The 21,612-nt window shown below is 49.8% G+C and overlaps 10 protein-coding genes across 10 annotated transcripts; 3 read left to right on the forward strand and 7 right to left on the reverse strand. All coding sequences in view use genetic code 12, as the record gives it.

The window, feature by feature from the left end:
- Positions 1-719: 719 nt before the first annotated feature.
- Positions 720-1,685, reverse strand: DIURU_004819 (uncharacterized protein; the record flags this gene model as incomplete). The annotated part of the gene is made up of 1 exon (XM_034157734.1): positions 720-1,685. One exon carries the CDS (start codon positions 1,683-1,685, stop codon positions 720-722), a length of 966 nt encoding a protein of 321 aa, XP_034010223.1.
- A 677-nt stretch (positions 1,686-2,362) lies between these two features.
- On the forward strand, positions 2,363-2,707 carry DIURU_004820 (uncharacterized protein; the record flags this gene model as incomplete). The annotated part of the gene is made up of 1 exon (XM_034157736.1): positions 2,363-2,707. The coding sequence occupies one exon, from the start codon at positions 2,363-2,365 to the stop codon at positions 2,705-2,707; it is 345 nt and encodes a 114-aa protein (XP_034010224.1).
- Positions 2,708-2,754: 47 nt separating this feature from the next.
- Positions 2,755-4,692, reverse strand: MEA1 (Mea1p; the record flags this gene model as incomplete). Its single annotated transcript, XM_034157737.1, has 1 exon — positions 2,755-4,692. The coding sequence occupies one exon, from the start codon at positions 4,690-4,692 to the stop codon at positions 2,755-2,757; it is 1,938 nt and encodes a 645-aa protein (XP_034010225.1).
- A 484-nt stretch (positions 4,693-5,176) lies between these two features.
- DIURU_004822 (RNA-binding protein) lies at positions 5,177-6,286 on the reverse strand (the record flags this gene model as incomplete). The annotated part of the gene is made up of 2 exons (XM_034157738.1): positions 5,177-5,566; positions 6,014-6,286. 2 exons carry the CDS (start codon positions 6,284-6,286, stop codon positions 5,177-5,179), a joined length of 663 nt encoding a protein of 220 aa, XP_034010226.1.
- Positions 6,287-8,033: 1,747 nt separating this feature from the next.
- Positions 8,034-9,125, forward strand: STP1 (Stp1p; the record flags this gene model as incomplete). Its single annotated transcript, XM_034157739.1, has 1 exon — positions 8,034-9,125. The coding sequence occupies one exon, from the start codon at positions 8,034-8,036 to the stop codon at positions 9,123-9,125; it is 1,092 nt and encodes a 363-aa protein (XP_034010227.1).
- Positions 9,126-11,041: 1,916 nt separating this feature from the next.
- On the forward strand, positions 11,042-12,448 carry RAX1 (Rax1p; the record flags this gene model as incomplete). Its single annotated transcript, XM_034157740.1, has 1 exon — positions 11,042-12,448. The coding sequence occupies one exon, from the start codon at positions 11,042-11,044 to the stop codon at positions 12,446-12,448; it is 1,407 nt and encodes a 468-aa protein (XP_034010228.1).
- A 251-nt stretch (positions 12,449-12,699) lies between these two features.
- IFG3 (Ifg3p) lies at positions 12,700-13,740 on the reverse strand (the record flags this gene model as incomplete). The annotated part of the gene is made up of 1 exon (XM_034157741.1): positions 12,700-13,740. One exon carries the CDS (start codon positions 13,738-13,740, stop codon positions 12,700-12,702), a length of 1,041 nt encoding a protein of 346 aa, XP_034010229.1.
- A 228-nt stretch (positions 13,741-13,968) lies between these two features.
- On the reverse strand, positions 13,969-15,792 carry FET33 (putative oxidoreductase; the record flags this gene model as incomplete). The annotated part of the gene is made up of 1 exon (XM_034157742.1): positions 13,969-15,792. The coding sequence occupies one exon, from the start codon at positions 15,790-15,792 to the stop codon at positions 13,969-13,971; it is 1,824 nt and encodes a 607-aa protein (XP_034010230.1).
- Positions 15,793-16,119: 327 nt separating this feature from the next.
- Positions 16,120-17,019, reverse strand: SEC14 (phosphatidylinositol/phosphatidylcholine transfer protein; the record flags this gene model as incomplete). The annotated part of the gene is made up of 1 exon (XM_034157743.1): positions 16,120-17,019. One exon carries the CDS (start codon positions 17,017-17,019, stop codon positions 16,120-16,122), a length of 900 nt encoding a protein of 299 aa, XP_034010231.1.
- A 734-nt stretch (positions 17,020-17,753) lies between these two features.
- On the reverse strand, positions 17,754-21,344 carry BUD2 (Bud2p; the record flags this gene model as incomplete). Its single annotated transcript, XM_034157744.1, has 1 exon — positions 17,754-21,344. One exon carries the CDS (start codon positions 21,342-21,344, stop codon positions 17,754-17,756), a length of 3,591 nt encoding a protein of 1,196 aa, XP_034010232.1.
- Positions 21,345-21,612: the final 268 nt, after the last annotated feature.

Consider the following 21,612-nt stretch of genomic DNA (forward strand, 5'->3'; position numbering starts at 1 on the left):
TCAAAGCCCGCAAAGCAACACTGTTGGGCGGCGCCCGTCGGACACCCCATGATTTGGTGCCTGACTGTCGGGGTAACCGCGCCGCTATCACATGCGCCGCTAGTGATGCGATCAGGGAGTTTACCCCAGAGGGAAGAAGAAGCAGGCGCCGGGGGAGGCCCATGTGCATGGAGGGTCCGGCGACGGCGTCAGCGACGGGTGGGCGACAGCAACCGGGTCACGGTCACGTCCCCTATACCCAATGCAGCCGACAATTTAGGCGATGGCTATGAATCAGAGGCGGGGGCGAGGGGGGACGCGACGCGGGGGCAGGGCGCCCATTCGCCTGAATCTACGGGGGGGTGAGCGCCGTTAGCGCCCCTTGGGGTTCGCGCCTGCCGAAGGCGGTCCGATACCTTTTTCTTGCTTTAAAAAATGTTTTTTCCGAAACCGTTTGATATGTGCGGCGGTGCGTTTACGACGGGAGTCACAGGCGAGGAGGGGAACCGGACTCAGTGACCACCCCGCCTGCCTGCCTCACCGAACCTACCGACATAACGCAAGTCCCTTGCATTAGATAACGCAACTACCTGAGCACTAGCAAAGTGTAACAGGCGGGGCCACCGTGCCTACCCGTATAGTGAACACTTACGATATAAAGCACACACACGAGGGCAACCTAATCCGATAAATTTGAATAGTTAATAAGTACCTACAAAATACGTGGGCGGAAGCAGACGTTACTTGAGCGTCTTTCTCGCCTTAAACGCCCGCAAAATGTTCACCAATTGCACCGACCCCAGCAACAACTCTTCCTTGAAGTAGAACAAGAACGCCGCCGTCGTGATCAGCTGGAGAAGCTTCACTCCCATGCCGCCGTACAACCCGCCGACGCCTTCGTCGTGGACGATCTTCTTCAACTGCTGCGCCATCAGCAACTTCTGGTCGCCGCTGTCCTTCTTGGCGACGTGCAATCTCAGCTTCAACGTGATGTAAGGGTAGGTCAACGCTGTCGCCACCAACTTGCCGAAGGCGCCAATGAGGAACGCCTTCTTGGCGGTGAACGCTTTGGCGCCGTTGTTGGTGATGATGAAGTTCTTGATCTGCTCGAAGATGGTGTACTGGATGATGGGGTTGATCACCAACACCAACGCCGGCAACACCCCCGCGAAGAGGGTGCCGACGCCGTCGTTCTTGATGATGTCGACAAACGTCTTCCACGTCGAGTTCAGCGACCCGTCCTTCTTCTTCTGCGTCATCATCCGCGTGTTGGTCACCCAGAACGGGTTGGAGCCGACACAGGTGATGGCGCCGGCGATGGCGCCAGTAAGGATCGACTCCAACGTCGTCAACCCGCGGGCGCCGGGGCGCCGCTTAAGCAAGAGCTTCAGGACGAACTCGTAGAAGTAGTAGTAGATAAAGTTGGTCAAGGTGATCCCGTAGAGAGCCAGCTCCAACCCGGCGTAAAGCCCCAGCACCCCTTTGGTCTGGATGATCTCCTTGAGCGCCTGGAAGGTGCCCAGGTTCTGGATGGCGGCGACGATCTTGTTCGACGTCGCGGGGCTGATCAGCGGCTTCGCGTTCTTGTCCTTCTTTTTCGTTTGGGCGATCGTCGACAACGTCACCAACGGGTAGGTGACAATCATCGACAACGCGCCGCCGCCGGCTCCGGCGATGGCGTGGGCGAGCTCTTCGGAGTCAGACATGGTAGCGTGTGGCGAATCGCGGGGGGTGGAGTGCTTATATACGGGATATTAACCGTGGATGTAGTGTGGGGAATTTTTCTCCCGAGTGCGACTGCGAGTCACCCTCGGCGTGAGGCTATCGGCGCCGGGTCGGAATCACTCTCCTATAGACGGGGGAGAAGGGTGGGAGTAAGCTTTGGGTGGCGGCCATGGTGGTTGTGTGTAGGCTAGGTGAGAGGAGGGGAGTGAGATGACGTGGCTGCATGATGAAAGCCTCACCAGGGAGCTGTTTATTTGGTACTTGACAGGTGTCCATAATCACATGCCGATAACGCGACGCGTGTCAGTAATTATCCCTTAGTCAACGATACCGGGGTCAACCGTAACGGTTTCGAGCCGTCCAAATTTGTGATAGCCCCCAATCGGTATTGACAAGTGTGTGTTTTATCGATCACGTAAGGTTGATATCATGATTGTACTTACCTGATATTTTGCTAAAATCTTTAGAGTATTGAATCCTCAGGGATATTGTGAGAATCTCTCAGCCTTGGGAGCGCGCTCCCTAAAGTGCACACTACTCTTACAAATAAGAAAAACAAATTTGTTACGATGGGGGCTCGAAAGTCTTACCTACAGCAAGAATCAAATTTAGTGGTGCGATTTTCAAAGGCCGTAAAAGCACTCCCACCAACACAAATATGGAGACCAGACAGGGGCTTTTCAAGAAACTTGGGATCTTCTCTGGGGTAGCCATCGCCCTCTTCCTCGTGGGGAAGAAGCACATCGCTCTCCTGAAAGAACGGCGCCATCGGGAAGAGCTGGATGCGGTGGTGGACCGGGATGATGATGATTTCGGCATTGTCGTGCCCCGCCCCGGGTTCCCGGCCCACAACCAGAACTTGGACTACGAACTGGACCTTCGGCCGTCGAAATACGAAGGTGCCGGTAACCTGTACTCCACCCGCCGACAGGGTGATCGGTTCCTGATGTGGGCGATTATCCAATCCAAAGTGCTCGGCAACGGCGACGACAACGACAAGTGATGACTAATTGTACATAGATTAAAATTACACTCGTATAACTCATTATATTACGACGCCGCCAGCGTGGCGAGCATCGGACCCGCCAAGTCATTCTCAACGAGATCGGCAAAGGCAATCTCGTAGATCACATTCGACCGGATAAAGTTGTTGAGGCACCAACCGCAAAGGAAGTTGTCTTGAAGCTCCTGCAAGATCAACATGATATTGTTTTTGATCTGATCGTCTTTGTTGAACAAGTTGATAAGGAGCAACTCGATACCTTTGTTCTTATCGAAAATCGTCAAGTTGCCCCCATGAATCTGCAGCAGTTGTAACAGTGTCAGGGAACTGGGAGGGATCAAGTACGTGATTAATAGGAATACCTCCAACAGCTTGCCCAGGATTAAATACTGCAAAATGTTGAACCAAATACTGCGTTCGTTCACCTTCAGAGGCGCCAGCAGAGCTGCGTTGTTCAAGCTTTGCAAGTGGTATTGCAAATCGATCATAAGATTGAGTTCGTTAGCCAAATTGGGCAACAACAAATTGTACAGCAACACCTCATCGTACAACAAATCCTGGAATTTTTTCAGCACTAGTTGGTAACACAGCACTTCGAGTAACTTGTTCGTGTCACTGTGCCAATAGTAACCAATACCGTCCAAAAGAAGCGTCAAGTTCTTATGCTGGGGCAGCATCAGACTTGAAAAGTTCTTCGAACTGAGCAAAATTCGAACAATTTCGTTGATGTGCCTTCGGAAGATGAGCTGGATTGTTGTCAAATCGTCATTGTAGGTAAAAAGCGACATCTGTAAATTGGACAAAAACTTAGCATCCTCGGAGATAATCAGGTTTCTGAACTCCAGCTCCGGCGATGCATTCTGCGAAGAAATATGAAACTCGTTAGCGTCCAAGTCGTACAAAACATCCCATAATTTATCGTTGTTTTTGAAGAATGGATTAATTGTCCCGGCAAGGTAATGGTCACATTGTTCCAACAAGTCAATCTTCGACACATCGACTATGGGGAACAAATTGTAACGGAACGTCCCTGAAAGAATACCGCCTCCGGTGATGATTTTCAAAATCAAAAGAATGTGGTCGATAATGAACCCCAGAGAGTTTTCGTACGACATGAGCATCACTCGTTTACCAGTCAAAAGAGCATTGATCAAAATGATGATGGGGGGCGTCAGCAACCCGTAGATAGTCAACTCGTCGTGCAAGTAGGTCAGACCAAGCTTTGCCTGCAAAATATTGATCAAATTAGGCCGAAAGTTGAGATCGGTAGGGTTGAGGTAATCACCAATGGTATCGGGCAACTGAATCATGGGAATCTTGATTGGGATATTCATGTTGTTGAATTCAACAATCGAGTTGAACAGCAAGTCTTTACGGATGAACAAGTCCAGGTTCAACACGTTTTCTTGAGTGATACCCAATAACCGATTGCGGAACTGTTCATCGTAATAGATCTTGTCGTTGATTGGCAAATCCAAAATCAGCGTGATCAAAAGCTTTTTTACCATCAGCATCGAACTAAGATGAGAGTTGGAGGAGATGGCAAAGTTCTTCTTGTTAATCAGCTTGTAAAGCTCTTTAAGCACAAGGGTATCATTATTGGCAAAATACTTATCGAGACAGATAAGCAATAACGGCTTAAAGTTCTTGAAGTACAGCAATTTGGTGACAATCAGCAACGACTTGATACTCAGCCCCCGCTTGAACAGCGAGTCCTTTTGGTTGATGACAATGGTGTACAAGAAGTACGGGTCCGGCTCACACGTCTTTTGGTATAGGTATTGGAACTCTCCGGTGGCGACATTTCGGTAGAGAAGAAATAAAGTAAAGTCTTCTTCCCGTTTGTGAATTTGGTCCGGCAACATAAGCTCCGGCAAAAATGGCAACTTGTCCAGCCCCGGAAGCACCTGGGGGTACTGGTGTATAAGGGACGGACCCTTATCGACATGGAACTCTGCCGTCAAGATGTATTCAATGTTCAGCATACCGCCAACCCTTGAACAAAACTCCGTTCCCGTCTAAGAAAAATACGCTACAAATTCAGCCTCGTCATCATGTGATTACCCGAACGCGACACGTCGCAGAAAAGCCCACAAAAGCCAAAGCGTGGGCGAATTGTCACCCTCTTCACGCTGAATTTCACTGATCAATGGATAAAGAAGATGGTAAGGGCCATAAGCTACAATTACTAGTCAATTACACAAAATTGATCCGTTTAGTACCACGCTAACTGTTGTAGCAATTGTGTTCCTCGTCGAGTCGCACACGGGGTTATGTCGCACTATTTATATCGCCGACGATACATTAGAAACATATAGGTATACGAAACGGTTACCAAACTATTTTCTACACTCACCTTGTTACCGACAAATTCGTATAATCTTCATCATCATAACCTATACACTAGAACCACGCCGAGCGCAATAGCGGTTGCTTTTCCTCAGCGGTGGCTTGGATACCCACGGCTAGTTAGTTGGATTCGGCCATGTAAGCGTCCATGTCCTTGTCCAATTCTTCGGCGGTGGCAGGGGCGGCCTTAGTCTTCTTCTTCTTTTGGGCCTTCTTTCTCAAGTTCTTCAACTTCTTCGTTTGGGCCTTAGCTTGAACTTCAGCCGCGGTGGGTTGAGGGGCGTTGGCAGCGATACGGGTGGCAAGAGGGCGCATGCTGGGGTCAATCACCAATTCAAGCTTAAGCTTAGACGAGCCACCGTCGATGGGAGCGTTGTTGTACTTTTCCACGGCAAGCACAGCTTGCTTGTTCTTGTGGAAGTGGATGGTGGCGTTACCAACGAACTTGCCCTTTTCGTTGAAAGTCATCAAAATTTGCTTGACACCGCCAACTTGCGAGTCGAAAAATTCCTAAATGTTAGCATCGGTTAAGAAAAGAATATTACAGCGAGAAAATTAGATTGTCAGCGTCCTTCGGTTTATGGTATCGAGCTGAACCAGTCAGCCGGTAATGGGGTTTTGATAACGGTGTTGAGTGTCAACTCTGATCAACAGACAGATCCAACTCGTAATCACCGGCTTCCCTTTTGCACTGAGAAATTGACGATTCCCCCAAACCAATGGGTCATACCATACAAACACTCCAAAGTGTGGGAAACAATATAACGAAGCCACCAGGGCTAAGTTTTGCTGAAAGTGCTAGTAGGTTTCCTTAGCCCGAAACAAATAGAAAAAAAAAAGGTACCCACGGGGCTAAGGAACCACGTAGAGGCGATATAAGACCAGCTTATCACCATGACACTTCTCGGGATTTTGACATCTTTCCTCGCTGCTTCACAAGGGGTTTTAAAAACATACCTGAATCATGTGCTTGGTCAAGTCCTTAGGCAACCCGGTGACAATTACCTTGGTCGCGTAGGAAGCGTCATAAGAGGCGGCCTTTTGCGAGAGCTGAGCGACCGCCTTCTTGGAAATCTGTTGTTGCTGCTTTTTGGAGATCCCCGCAGTCTTGGTGGTACCAGAACCTCTGAGCTTCCCAGCTTGCTTCTTCGCCTTGTTGCCCTTAGCGCGGCGGGGGCCTCTGCCGTTGGCAATAATCTCGTCGAGGGACTTATCAAGAGCGGTAGACATGGGTACAAGCTGAGGTGGCTGGCGAGGAGGGTGGTGAAAGTTTTTCGTTGACCACCACGCGCGCGAAAATTAAAAACCTCTCGCCACTCACACCAGCATTTTTTTTTTTCTTTTCCAATTCAAAAATTCGTTCGTGCGAAGTTTTTTTCGTTGGGGCGGATTCTCGGGGTTACTTGACCTCGAGATCGCGCGACGCCAGTGCTACCCTAATCAGCAAGTGTACCCGAGCAATTTAGCCGACGAGTAGATTTGGTGCAAAAGAATGTTACATTAAATTTTGATCGGTTAGACATTGACACAAAACAACTCTCCGCAAAAGACCCAATCACGCGGTATCACACAACCGTATCTCTCACACCATTACTCCCGATTTGCACGTTATCTCTTCCGAGATAACCCTGGCTGGGGAGCAAGCCGCTTGCGTCGCCAGCCACCAAGCAGGAGGTCACCAGGGGGGCCTGCTTGCTGGCGATAGGCGCGGCACGATTATGAGGTGGACCATAGACTAATATGGGGTAACTATGTCTCCCCCCACCGATTGTGGCTTACCGATTGAGGCTAAAGTCCGAGTCCCTAAGCCTCTTCGTTTGACAGCGCCCTGACCTTAGTGAAATTCGCCGCGAGGGCCCATCACGAACCGAGGCTTACTGGCGTTCGCTAGATATGGCTTGCGTGGCAGATGTCGTTTCGGGTGGTCGGACCGACTCGGGCTCGCCGTCGGGTTGCCGTGGTGGCTGATAGGCGTCGCTAATCACCCGGGCGGGCGCGATAACTGGACCCTTACGCCTGACAATTCGCTACATGTCGACGCTGTCGGCAATCAAATTCCGAGTCACTGACGACGACGAGCCTGCCGCCGCTGGGAATCAGCTACCCCAGAGTGAGTAGTTGTCTCAGATGACGCAGCGAAGGCTCTATGCCCCGCTTTTTTCCTTTATTAATTTAGCACCTCGTTGTTCGTGACCAGCGAACTTAACCACTACCGCAGCTCTTCGCACCCCTGGTAGGTATTTCCGACCCCGCGCATAGGGCTATATTTGTTCGCCGAGGGGGGGGAGCGGGGAAATCGCTGTTTGCTGGCGAAAATTTCGGTGTGGTGGGTTCTGTGCAACTTGCCCAGTGGTGGATTGAGGCACTTCTCCTCAGGCGGAAGGTCGCCACACTCTTGGGTAAGCGCATTCTTCCACGCACCATTGTTTCCCTAGCTTTTGACTCGCCCCCCGCGTGGGGGGTTATGCCACACTTAGCAGTTTTTTTTAAGCCTCTATGCACGCCAAAGGCAATGTCGTCGTGACATGAAGGTGGAGTAGCGGACATTGCATCGGATAATTTGCAGGTTGCAATGAGTCGGAATACCGACAAACTTTCCGAAGGCTGGTCTCGTTTGACTCCGTCTCGCTTATCCCTGGCAAAAAAACGACGCCCATGATAATGCACATCTCGGGTCATATCTTCGACGATGTCGACGGTTTCGTCTTTATCACGGGCACTTTTCCCGGCTTATCTCCCGCCATAACAACTTTTTTTTTTTGCCGTTGATTACATAAGCTGTACATTAAAGTTTTGGTGCCGTACGAAAATAATTGGCAACCTTTAAAATTATCAAAAATCCTACGTCTCTGGGTTTGATCTATCCTGTCTGTCACCGTCGAAAAAACCAAAACCGTGTCAACCCTTCTCCACATCCAGTTTATGAACGCTTGCCTTTTCCTTTAAATTCTCCAACTACTGATTGCTACAACAACCAATGTTCTTGTTGGGATTACACGCTTCCACCTCCGAGGACCAAGGGGTGTTTTCCGCCGTGGTGTCGATGCTCTGGCGGCCGCGCCTTTTCCCCGCGATCCTGACGATCGACGCCATTGCCAACTCGGCCAAACTCTTCCCCACCCTCTGCGCCGCCGATGACCTCGAGCTTTTGGGTAATTCCGACCAGATCGAGTTCTTCAGCGAGTTCGCCGTGCAAAATGTCGAGTTTGGCGACCTCAATTTTGATCTTGATAAACAAACGACATCGCTGTACGAGCTCCCCGAGTTCGACTTCGGCGCCAGCAAGCCGCCGGCCCACGTCGACGTGCTGAATTTCAGCCACTTTAAGCTCAACATGATTGGGTTGCACCCTCAGACGTATTTCAACGATTTCTACCCGCAAAAGTCGTCGCCCCAGCTGGTGGTGAGCACCGACTCCAGCGCCGCCCCCTTGGACGACGAATTTGGCCCCATCACGCGCCACTCGCTGTTGCTGATGCTGGAGGTGCCGCCGGTGATGGACTACTTCGACGCCGCCCCCGCGGCGGTGCCGGCAGCGATGCCCTCGGTGCCGATGACGGTGCCGATGGCGGGCCAAATGGCGAAATCGGCGCGCAAACGCAAGATGAGCGATGAAGAACGTCGCCACTCGCTGGTGCTGCTGATGGGACTGTCGCCCGAGGGCCACTGCCGCAAAGCCGCCCGGCAAAAGACGAGTTTCGACTGTCTTTACTGCGATGCTTCGTTTAAAGTGAAAGGGTACTTGACCCGCCACTTAAAGAAACACAACTCGCTGAAGGCGTTTGTGTGCCCTTTTTACGAAGAAGAAGGCAACCTTGGCACCAAGTGCCACCCCACCGGCGGCTTCTCCCGTCGCGACACATACAAGACCCACTTAAAAGCGCTCCACTTCATCTACCCACCAGGGACGAAGCTGACGGAGCGCAACGAGGTTGGCGGCCGCTGCGCCGGCTGCTTCGAACACTTTGAAAGCAACCACCAGTGGTTGGTGCGCCACATCGAGGTCGGCGAGTGTAAGGGAACCATCGGGGCCAAAGCGTCGCCGACGGTGAAACAGGAGATGCCGTGAGTATTTTGCGGCGAAGACAATCATGCATACTTCATTTCTTGTTAAACCCCTTTCCCTCAGCCGGTCTGGTGGATAAATTTTAACCCCATTTAATTTTTCAACCTCCTCCAATACAAAATTCGTGAAATTCCCCTTTCCCCGTAACTTCCACAAATTCAGTAGATCACACATGAAACTTTTTCATCACCCCCTCCGACGGACAAGATGAGGAGGACGCCACAGTGGCTAACGGGGTATCATGCCCGGCGCAACACAGCTAATCACCGTAGCTTAATCTCTCGGTCTTACCACCATCCACACCCCGTCCTGTATTTTGGCTAATAAGGTACGTCGGAAGCCTCGATGCGACGATACTGTCGGCGATTCCTTATTCACGGGAGCTAATCATCACCGGTGACGGGGGCAACGTATCTGGACTATATACGGAGAACTTGGCATAACCACGTTTAAATGAATTTTTACAGTATAGCCACGTTGCCAAAGTGCCGTGTGCTCGGCTTCGGAGCCGCATGCTCATAAGGGGTGGTAGGAAATGGTGACAAGGACCAGACAGACACTGGGAATTTTGTGCCGTGACCACAGGGGATACGACGACAATTTCACTATGGGAGTTTTGCCGCCGTCGTCGGTGGCTTACCCCCTGAGTGCCCCTCTTTTTTTACCCCCCCTCTATGTGGTTGAGCCATCGGCAGAACCGTTTTCTGTACGGCTCCATCGCCATCCGCAGCACAAACAAGGAAAAGCAAGCCAAGCCAAAGCTCGGGTTCGGCGCCCCTACACCCCCTATTCCGAATACTATTAATACTACTCCGCCGATTACCTAATGGAAATTTTACGTGGGTAGCGTTCTTCCACAATTTATAGATATAATTTCCTATGCTAAGTGTGGCATGCTTAACCGACACTCCTGTCAAAAAAACAGTTTCGCAACTCAAATCAAATTAGAAAATTCAGCGATGCTTTCGAATAATTTGTACCGAAAACTTCTGCAAAGCAAGTACCGAACACCAACGCTAACACAGTCCATAGTGTAGATATCAACGCTTCCAAAATGCTGCAACAAGCTCGAGAAAATTCAGCGACAAAGTTTTCTACTAGAGGTGTCCCCATCCAGACAACGCTAGCCTGGCTTCATCCCGCATGCAATTTAGATAGTGGTACTGCGAGAGGTGCAGGGCCTCTTGTTCTACCGCTTTTGATTTGACTGTGTTGAGACACGGGACGCCCACCGCTAACTCATCGGTGTCGTCAAATCGATGCTAATATGCCGTTGCAGCTGCATCGTGGCAAAGTCTTAGGAATAAAATCAAAGTTCATGTGAAAATTTTCACGATAAATTTACCTAATATAATGATTAGCTACTATCAAGTTACTTTGTCTTGAACTTGTTCATTCGTTGTCTTCTCTACGCTGTCGTGACAACTTTGCTGTGGCCCTCCACCTCATCATCGATCGAATGCCTCAGGGGATATATCTTCGGTTAGACGAGACGCGCGATCACAAAACAATTGCTGCACCGTCGTTTCCGAATATACACCGACTATTTGCGTTAATCCATAGCCTACGACTACAATAACCCTTTCCCCAACCCAACGGCAGATCATATAGCATTGTCTCTCGAGGGGCACCGACAATACCAATTTATACGACAGACTCTCCCGCGCTGGCCTTATTAGCCGGCAGTTTTATTAGCCGCGCGCGTCGAGGGCTGGCTGTGTTTCGAGAATGGGAGTGCCCAGGTGCAGGAATGCCATTGAGTTTTTTTGATCTCATAAACAGACGACGACCTCAATTTCCGTCGTACGTGAATCGCCATCTGCGCCAAATTTTGTGGACCGGGATTGCCTCAACGCCTTTTGAACCCACCACAACTCAACTGAACCCCTTTCGACGGCAGGGTCGTCCCCACTCTAATCATGTATGATGAGGAGAAAGATATCGAGGACTATGCCAATCGACACTTCCAGGGACAGTTAAACAACTTGAATAAGACCAACCAGTCAGTGCTGTTGAACCGGCTCCCCACCCTTGGGGAGATCTTGGCCAACAAAACTAAACTGCCGGTGGACTTCTTCACTTTTTATCTGTTTATGCGGGATGTTGAGGGCAAAGTCGACTACATTGATTTTTGGATCGACCTCATCCAACACTTGAATTTATGCAAACATTACGTGCAAGGATTGCGCGACCTGATTGTTCGTCAAAGTGCTTACAACGACCATACCCACCTGACTGGTGACGACACCGGTACTAATCCGCGTAACCTGCGGCTATCGCGAGGCCTGATCCCTCTATCCGAGCCTCTGAAACACAAGCTGTTGCTGTCGCTGATTTTACTCGAGTTGATCATCAACGATAATATCCTCGAAGACAACGATTCGAACCGTCTTTCACAGTTTCTTCGCGGTGACATTTCCCTTGAAAATTTGGACCCAAAACTCAAGGATGTCATCCACCAATACAATAAGCATCACCTGACGGGACTGAACCGCTCACTGCAACTGCCGTTGGCACTGCCGATCGCTCCGTACGAGTTCTCTCAAAAGCGGCTATCACTGCAGCTGAAATTGTTAGAAGATAACGATCACTCGTTAAATCAGGCGCAGGCACCGGATAAGACCATGGAGTTCCCTACACCCCCGAGAAGATTGCTGGCAATCAACCCGCTGCTCCTTGAAAAGCTTATTCACGACTCCCCCAACGACTCTGTCGCCCGCAGTCTGTTTATCACTCGTGAGAACTTGAAAGAACTGAGTCATAATTTGTTACTCAAATATTTTGTTGAGGACTCAGAGAAGAATCTCAACTTGCCGCAAAACATGCATGAAGATATTATCCGAGCGATTAATGTCGAGGGACGTGATGATCCTGACGTATTCAAACAGGTGAAGGAATACGTGTTCAATCGTATGGAATCTGACCACTTACCTAAATTCCTTAACTTCACTGCCATCCGCAACGTCAACCACTCAAACTTCATTCGCGTGGTGCTCGGCTTTTTCTTTTTGTTCGCCGGGTTCTGGATTGGCTTTACGTTAATTTTCTTGGACTACAGTCGGAGCATCCGGGCGGTGTGTGTGGCGCCCTTCTTTATTGCATTTTACTTTTTAGTAACTTCCATTGTGTTGGTGGATCCGTTATTGGCGTGGTTTGGGTACACAGAGCTGTTTACGCGACGACTGGGACTGCCGCTACGAAAAATTCGCGAACCATTCGTGTATCGACTATTGGTAAAGCGAAGTTTTTGGGTGATAGTGTATATCCTTGTGGGTACGGCCATTTTGCTGGTAGTATTTCTGGTGGTCCCCTCGACGAGGCTTTAGTTCCAATATCCCTTTTTCATGCATTTTGAACCGAAACAGGTAATCGAAGTTCGGTACTATGTCCGCAATGTCGGTACTGACCACACCGACTTGCCAAAAAATTTAGTGTTCTGAACATTTTTGCATATCATGATTCTATGGGTTGATAACTCCGGAAGGTCATGACGACTTGAGCATATAACTTTTGTCAACGGCAAGCAAGCCTTGCCACAATTTAATTAATGAGACATGAATAATATTTTCGACTAGATTTACAATTTAGAGTCTTTAGCCAACGCCAAGTTGACCCCCTCCACGGCCATGCCAAGCCCGGCCTGGTAACCGTAGCCCGAGGCGCCGTAGTTGTGGACAACGTACTTGCCGTTTTCCACATGTTCCTTTTCGATACGAACACCACCGTGACGCGACGGTCTCAAGCCCAGAACCACTCTCACCACTTCCAAGTCTTCGAACGAAGTGCCGTGAGGGTTAGCCGACAAAATCTTCGGGTTCAAGGTGGTGGTCCGCTTCCAGATGTCTTCGGTCTGGTCCTGGTAGGTGGCCATGGTGTGCCAGTCCTTTTGCATGAACCCACCCAACACCAATTGGTCATTTGAGAAAGGACGCTTGATAATGTAGGTGCAGTAGTCATCACCCCATCTCATGGTGTTGTCCTTGATATGAGGAGCCTTAACGATGCAAATTTGACCACGAGTCGGGTAACAGGCGAGGTCATTGACCCCACCCAAGTGCTTAGCGCCCAACCCAGTACAGTTGAACACCACCTTGGTGTCGGCGCCAAATGCCTGGCACACGTGAGACAACTTGGCCCGCTTCATGGTCACCCCTTGCTTTTCAAAGTACGCCTTCGACGCCTTCAAAAACTTGACGGTGTTGAAGTTCCACGACAAAAACTTGATACCGTACTCAGTACCGGGGGCAAGTTCAGTCAATTCTTCATAGTTCTGCAAGTAGGTTCTGTAGCCGGCTTTCTTCTTTTCCGACGGCATCCGGTCCCAGAACTCAGTCAGCATGTAGCGGTCCAATCCTGACGCCTCGGCCCCGCCCAACTTTTGCTGGATCTTGGCGAGGTTTTCGTAGGTGTATTGGTCGTAGAACATCGTCTTGTCGTCGTCATCAGTGATGCACGAGAAGTTGGCCCCAGCGTAGGGCAGAGCGTACTCGACGTATTCATCGCCCGGCCAAAATTCGGCGACGATGGTGATGTCGGAGCCAGGCACCTGGCGCTCGAGGAGCGAGAACACGGTGTAGTAGCCGATCACCCCCAGACCTAAAACAACGTACTTAGTCATTTGGTGATGAGAAAATGTGGAGTAGTGGGTTATTGTTGAGGATAATCTGGGGAAACGGCGATTTATATCCGCCCGCTAGCGGCTACCCGATTTGAGGAAGTCGATGTCCGATGCCGCGCGATCGTCACTATGCCGGGGAAGATGCAAGCGATGAGCCCACAGAGATAACAGGGGAAGTGCGGCGAAAAAGATAATCAGCCAATGTATGCGTCGCGACGTTTATTATGTTTACTCGTTACTGTCAGTGTCGATCAACTGGTAGAGCTTAGTTACCATCTCCTCGGTCTCGACGGTGGTGACGTCCTCGATCCCGTATTGATAGATCAGAATAAGCCCGTAGATGGCGGCGGCAGCACAAGCCGCAAACGCCGCGTACCCTTTGAAAGTGAAACCAGCAGGGAGAGGTGGTTTTTGTGAATTTTGCCCGTCTAAGTTGAGCCAGGCTTGCTTGGTGTCACCACTGTGATTGGCGGCGTTGCCGTAGTACAGCACGTTGGCGGCTTCACAAGCGGCGAAGTGGTCACCGGGGATGTCCTGGCGTTGGATATCGAACGGCAGCTCGACGAGGGTAATGGCTAACCCTTGCTCCAAGTGCCAGTCGACATGGCAATGGAAGAACCATACCCCGGGGTTGTCAGCGGTGAACCGCAACACCATGTACCCGTTGGGCTGGACTTCGACAGTGTCGCGCATCATGGGGTACTCAGGGAAGGTGACGTTACTGTTTTCGGGGTCATAGATGATGGGGTCGTCTTCCTCGCCTTCTTCCGAACGGGCAATGAGTTGGAAGATGTGGCCGTGCATGTGGAACGGGTGTTTACCGGGGTCCATGTTGTTGAGGACAATCTCCACCACTTCATCCTTTTGGAGGATAAACGTGTTGGTATTGGTACCGTACACCAACGAGTCGCCGGCATACTTCCCTGACGATACCACCGAATAAAGCGTCGGCACCTTCGGCGTAACGTAGGTCTCATTATTGAAGAATGCGTACACTACGCCGTCACCTAAATGGTCCATGGTGAAATTCAAGTTGATACGGTAATCAGGGTCGCCGAGGAGTTCTCTGCGGGACCGTGTCACCAACACCGAATCGTCGAAGTACGGATAGCGCTCAACGTATTCGTCAAACAGGGTTTTGGTGTTAACCGCCGGCGCGGGAAGGCTCGCTTTATCGTCATAGACCACGTAGTTAGTGCTGATGATCTGTAAATCTCGAGGGATCACATCGAGCATCGGCATGTCAATCACATTCAACATGCGGAAATTTTTCTTCGTCAGTTTTTTGGTCGTCACCAACACCAGGTACCGTTGGGCCACCGTGATGTACAACAGGTCCACGGTGTACGGTTCCACCTTAACCCCGTCGATCTCGACGATGGTAAGTTGGTGGTCCTCGATGACGAAATGCTGCGACGTGAACAACCCCATATTCACGATTCTGAGTAAATACGTGGTGTCTGGCTGCACGTGCCAGGTGACATTCTTAGTTTCGTTGAACAACGAGTTACGGGGGATCGGTTCCGCCCCGGTTGGGTTGTATCGACTGAGAAATTCTTGCATAATGGCGCCACTCAGCTTGGGGTAGTGTTCCGACAACAGAAGCACCATTTCTTCATCAAAATCAAAGCCGTAGTCCTCATCTTCAATAATGAACAACCCTCGAAGCCCATCGGCATACTGGGACCCCAGATGCGAGTGGTACCAATAAAGACCGGTTTGGTCATCGACAGTGAAGTTATAGGTAAAGTTTTGCCCTGGGACGATGGGGCACTGAGTCACCATTTCGGGGCCATCCATCGAGTTCTGACCGTGCATGAACAACCCATGGAAATGTAAACTGGTATTCTTGTTGCCCAAGCCGTTGTGGACATCGATGATAACCCGATCTCGGGGTTTGACGCGAATGGGTGGTGGGGGAAACTGGCCGTTGACACCGATCATGAGACGTGTTCCCTGCCCATCGGGATCAGCATCCACCCACAGCACGTTGAAGTTGTAGGTATGGGTCTTGGCCCACACGTAGCCGATAAGGAGCCAGAGTAAAAGCATCGCCTAACGTGATGGTGGGTGGAGAGATGCGAAAGATAAAATTGAAATAATGTCGGTACGGCTGCGTCACGGAGACAACCAGCGGGTGCCGTGCCGGTTTCGGCGGAGTTAAGACAATCGTTGTCGGCGTGATCGAGGGGTGTTACTGGCGTGATTTGCGTGTCGTCCGCCACCGCCTTTATAGATAGGCAGACAAACAGGCAGACATCGTGGTGGCAATGCCGATGTTCGGGGAGGCTATCTATATTGATTGAGGGGGACTTTTGTATAATGTCGGATGTCTTCGGGTATTGACAATTATCTACGTACGCGTCTATTATGCAACCGTTAGAACGACTTGGGGGCGGGACCTTCGGGCCCAATGTACTTTTCTTCTCTCCAGGGACCGACGTCGCTCAAGGCCAATTCCTGGTCGTTGTAGTCGGACTTGCCGCCAAACTTTTTCGGCAAGTTTTCCGCGGGAATTTGCTTAAGCAACTCCTTCGCATACAGCGAGCCCAAGATGTGGATCTTGGCCACGGTGACGGGGTCAAGGAACGGCTTGAACAACTTGAATGCGGTGGAGAAGCCAAAGGGGGCGTTGATGAGGTAAAATTTGCCCATTCTCTCGGGGTAGTAGTCTTGACCGATCTTCAGCGCCTCCTTAACGTAGCCAATAACATTGTACGCCAGCGTCAACGAGATCCCCTTCAAGTCCAAAATAGTACACGAGGTTTCCACAAGGTAACCGGCTTTACGCGAGCACGCCGGCAACCGGTAAAGAGTAAACGATTCGTACTCCCACACCAAGTTCCTCAACATTCTGTCCTGAGTGGTGTATTTAAGCATCTCAACCAAATCGACCTTACCCAATTCTTCGTAGTAAACGGGACGACCGTCCTTGTCGGTCTTGTGGTAGTATTGGGGGTACATTTTCGCCACCAACGGCTTCTCGGTGTAGTGGAAATCGGTGAGAATGGTATCGGTGCCGAAGTCTTTCCGCCACTTTTCACATTCTTTAAACATGGCGAGGGTCTTCTCAATGTCGAACTTCCGGGCCCGGCAGAAACGCAACAACAGAGCGTCGTCTAGTCTCTTCGTGTACCCCTCGGCCAGCAAGATCAACCGGACTTGCTCCATGACCTTTCTCTGCTCATCGGTGAGGTTCAGAGTGTACCCCGTCTGCTTAGTCGGGGCAGTAATTTGGGGGTACGACGCCAACAATTCTTCTTCACTCACACTGGTCATGGTGATGGTCAGCAATCAGCGAGCAGCGGTATATTTGAATTTTTTCTGTTGGCGTGGGTGCCAATGCGCCCCGCTGCTTTGAGAAAAAAGAAATAGACGAGGCCGTTCGATTAGGAACTACGGGCTATCGCGGAACCTAGCAACTGTGGTAGGAGCCATTGGTTCTCTTGTTACTAACTCTTAGCGACGTCGCTATCAGCAGTAGTGCTCTCGCATCCAATTGCGTGGTTGCTGACAAAAAGTCACGCTTTTGCTGACACGTTGTCGCCATTCAGCAATTGTACATTGTGGTGCGCGTGGGTGTGTGTATGGGTGTCTTAGGGAGGTCTCACCCGGGCCAACGAAGTCCACAAAATGACATGGCCCGTGGCCCAAGCTAAAAGGATTGCTCCGACGGCCTAAACTTATCGGCCGATGGCATCAATGCCATTAACAAGAGCCTACGTCATCGTTCATCATCACTAGACACCAACCTGGCAGCTCGTACATATAGAACTATGCCATCGCGTCGAAAACCTCTCCCCTCATTTGAACCGCCTTTGTCTTCGTCCAAATATTGTGGGGTTGGTGGTTTTCGCCAGTGAGCAAAAAGAAATACTGCGGATGCAAATGCGGCCACATGGTGCAACTATGTGAGTCTAGATTGTCTCACATTTCTTGTATTATCGAAACTACTATGTGTATGTTCTAGTAGCATCTATTTGCTTTTCGGATTTATTTAAAATGGTAACATCCTAAATGGGGTTAGGATTCCGACGGAACCACTTTTTCAACGGGTTTCTGCTGGTGGACTTGACACTGCTTAACAGATTAGTAGAGAAGGAGTTAGGGATTCCTCTTTCTATCGCCACAGGATCGCCCTCAGGGAATTTAAGTTTCAACAGCATAAGTGCGTTATCAACGAGCCGTTTATATTGAGGAGGCACTGGCACATATTGATCAAGGAAAACGAGACAGCATCGACTGGTATCCAAGTAGCACCGGCTTAAAACATCGTTGGTGTAAGCCTCCCAAAGCAGCGATGGCAGCGCTTTGTTGTTATGATGATAACCGAAATAATTTCCAGGAAACTCCCCATTCTCTAAGTAGGTTTCAAGATCATGGACCTTGTTCATCAACTTGGCGCTTGACTTTTGTAGATCTTTCAAAGTGATGTTCAGAGCAATGAACGAAAAGATGTTGTCATCAGCTCGACACAACAGCTTTATAAACCCTTCGGTTTCGTCATCGCCTGCGAGGTCCAAAAATTCCAGCTTTTCAAACTCGAGCAGACCAATCTGGTATACATCATCATCTACGCGCAACTCACCAGGTACCTCGCTTCCCAGAAGCCGGTACAGCGCCAGCGCCAGCGACCGTGGATATGCACTGGGCAGAGCAATTACCAGGGAACTTATCGTGTGAAGATCATCGTTTCCCACCGTAGTAAGCGGCAGCGCGAGCTGCTGCTGCAGAGCCAGAGCCAGAAGTTGACCTGAGTTGAACGTCAATAAGTGCACCAACTCAGTCAAACGCAAGTATTTGTCAATAAGATAGGGCGTTGTCGGCAATTCATTCAGAGTGTCCCCTTGCAATCCTAGGTCGAACCGCTTCACTTCGTGCAGCAAATCCAATATCTTCTTGTTGAAATCATTCTTGCGCCCAGTAATCTTGTCGAAATACTCAAAAACACGGGGTGTTTCTTTCTCCAAAAATGCATTGAGCGGCACCAAATGGGGCTCCTTATGCGGCAAAAACTGCTGCCGATTTGCCAAGTTCAACAAGACTTTAGCGATAAGTGTGAGCGTACGTTGGGTCGTCCCTGTCTGGTGATTTTTTGTCAAATGAAACAATTTCGGATTAAGAATGGCAGGACAAAAGAAGCGCAAGAAGATAAACGCCAGTAAACAATTAAGAGCTGTCGTTTTATCATCAGGGTCACATGCCAACTCAACTTTAACACGGAAATTCTTGAGTTGTAACTTGATCTGTTCAGGCAAATCATTCAGTGTCATATAAATCTTCTGCCAGATTTCCTCACAATATGAATTCAAATTTGCCATGTTTTCTTCAATCATTTGCTTTACTTCTGCATCACGCCTGTCCTCCTCTTCGGTATCAACCAGTGCATCAGAGTCCAGCTCCGAGTCCAGCTCGTCGCCGTAGACATCAATGCTTGCGTGAGGGTGACGGCGCCTGCGACGTGCCTGAAGACGCACATATCGTGGGTCCACTTCGCAGTTGAGACGCTCATCGGCTATCTTATTGAAAAAGTCAGAGAGTACTTTCTCAAGGTATTCTTGACCAATGCGCAAATTATACCGCTCAAGCGATTTTGAAAAGATCAGCAGGCCCCGGAATAACGTGTTGAATACGTTATTAGAACTTGAGACATTTGCAGGAGGGCCCAAGCCAGTCTTCTTTTCCTGGCGTCTCTGATCACTTATGTAATTCTTGCGGGTGATTTTGTCAACGTTAATTAACTCAGCTTCCATCAATGCTTTGAACCAACTCTCCTCAACGCCCAACAGTTGAAAGACATCCAACAAAATGAGAGAGACTTCTTCAAAATCCAGCGACGCAACGTTATTGTTGCAATACTCAATGATGTCTTTCATGGGTGCACTTAGCAACATCTTCTCCAACGGCTTGAAGTTTGCCGGAGGTAAGATGTGGTACTCTTTGAGCTTGACCTGAATCAAAAGCTTACCGATGGGAATATTCAGCGCATCATAAATCAGTAGACGCACAATGTCGGCATTGATATTAGCAAAAGCATTTCCAGGCAGCATCCCTCCCGCCAGGATGCCTTGAACTTTGATATTATTTCCTTGAGCCCCACCCACGGCAATTGTCAGCAGTTGCAGGTTCGGCTTATTGGCAAGAATATCAGGAGTAACGTACACAGTGCCAATAACCTTATCGCCTTGAGAATACTGCAGGTCGGAGAACAGACACTTTTTGATAAGAATGTGAATCATTTGTGTCAGAATGGGAAGTTCGGCGCTAAACTCTTCCTTCCAAAACGGGTTCAGCGTGTGATTGACCACAGCTGTTCGACTCCAAGGTAAACCCCACATGCGCACTTCGGCATAAATCTTGCCTTCCAGACTCAGTGCCAGCTCTAGCCGAGCCTCAATAATGTCCAAAGTTAAGCGCTTGCTCACTTTGAAGTTGTCACGAGAAAACTCGGTGAGTTTAGTTTGCAATTCGTCATGTAGATTACGGCTGGAAGCCAGACGAGCAAAAGACGGCATCAGCTGTGAGTGAGGAATGTGGCTATTAGGCTTGGTTTCACCACTTGCGGGGTCCGTTGCGGGAGGGGGCGACTCGATGACAGTGTTGGCCAGAAACAGACCAATATATTCACGCTTGCTGAAGTAGTTAAGTCCAACAAACCAATCTTCCAAGTCAATGTGAAGGGGAAACTCAATGAATATGCGCTGATTATTAGGGAATGGCTTTCCATCACGTGTAAGGAAGGTCAGATGATAGTACTGATCTAACGTCAAGTTATTGGTGGTTTTTATGACATTGTTGAATCGTAACTCTTTGAGGTAGCCGATAAAGAGCACATTTGATGAGTCGAATATCAGATTATGCACCTCGCGAATTTCCAGCAGGAGAAGCAGGCATACATCAAGCGAGTATAGAAGGGTTCCGTCCAACTCGGAGATGAAGTTGAGTTTCCCGTTGGATTTGAGCACACCCATGGTGTAAAACCAACCTTCGTTGACGTCGTGGGCCAAATTAGTTTGGTCGAGGGTCGCCGGGGCATGATCAGCATTTCGCGGCTGGTACACCGGTGCTTTTGGCCCAGGAACGATGTTCAAGTTCTTCAGCTTATGAGGAATGGGGCCATACACTTTGAAACGGCAGACCAACACTTCGTGAGTCAGCAGCTTCGGCGCCACCTTATTCTCAGCATACCATTTCTTAGCAAGGCCCTGAGGTTTGAGCGACAGCCACACCACTAGAGCTGATATTAGGTTACCAAAGCTCCGTTTGGAGGTGACGCGGATATAGAGCTTTTCATTTTCGAATGTCTTGATGAAGATCACCGGAGGGTCGTCTTGGGCAGGGTCGAGGTTCTTCTTGCGGACTATGCGGTCGCCCAGGCCTACCCCCAGGGGGTAAATCTGGACGTGACACAGCTGCAATGCGTGTAACAAAAGGAAATGGTTATCATTCTCGTCGGTAGAGAACAATTGGCCGTGCTCGGTGATCAGGAGCGAGTGCAGCCATATCCAGTGGAGCAGGTCGGTCAGGATGTGGAACAGCGACCCGTTGAACACGCCCTTATCGGTGGCAATGGCCTTGTGGTACGCCAGGGTGTATCTCATCATCCCCACCAGGCCGTGGTCAATTATAGAGGTTATAGGTGTCTTGGGGTAAGGTTTTCGCGAGCGCGCGCGCCGCGTGTCCAGACGAATTTCATCAACAGGGGTGCCCGTCATCAGAGCATACTCGATCGGAAATGCCAGGGCTCGCAACCGAAATTTTGAGTGTGGAAAAAAGAATGCTTGACCCAGCTTCAGATGCTCAATGCCAGGTACTGTTAACGAGGTGCGGCACCCAATTAAATAAAGTTCATCGACAAAGCACGATATACCG

Source organism: Diutina rugosa (assembly GCF_008704595.1).
Source record: "Diutina rugosa strain CBS 613 chromosome Unknown scaffold2_size729309, whole genome shotgun sequence".
Classification (NCBI taxonomy): Eukaryota; Fungi; Ascomycota; class Pichiomycetes; order Serinales; family Debaryomycetaceae; genus Diutina; species Diutina rugosa.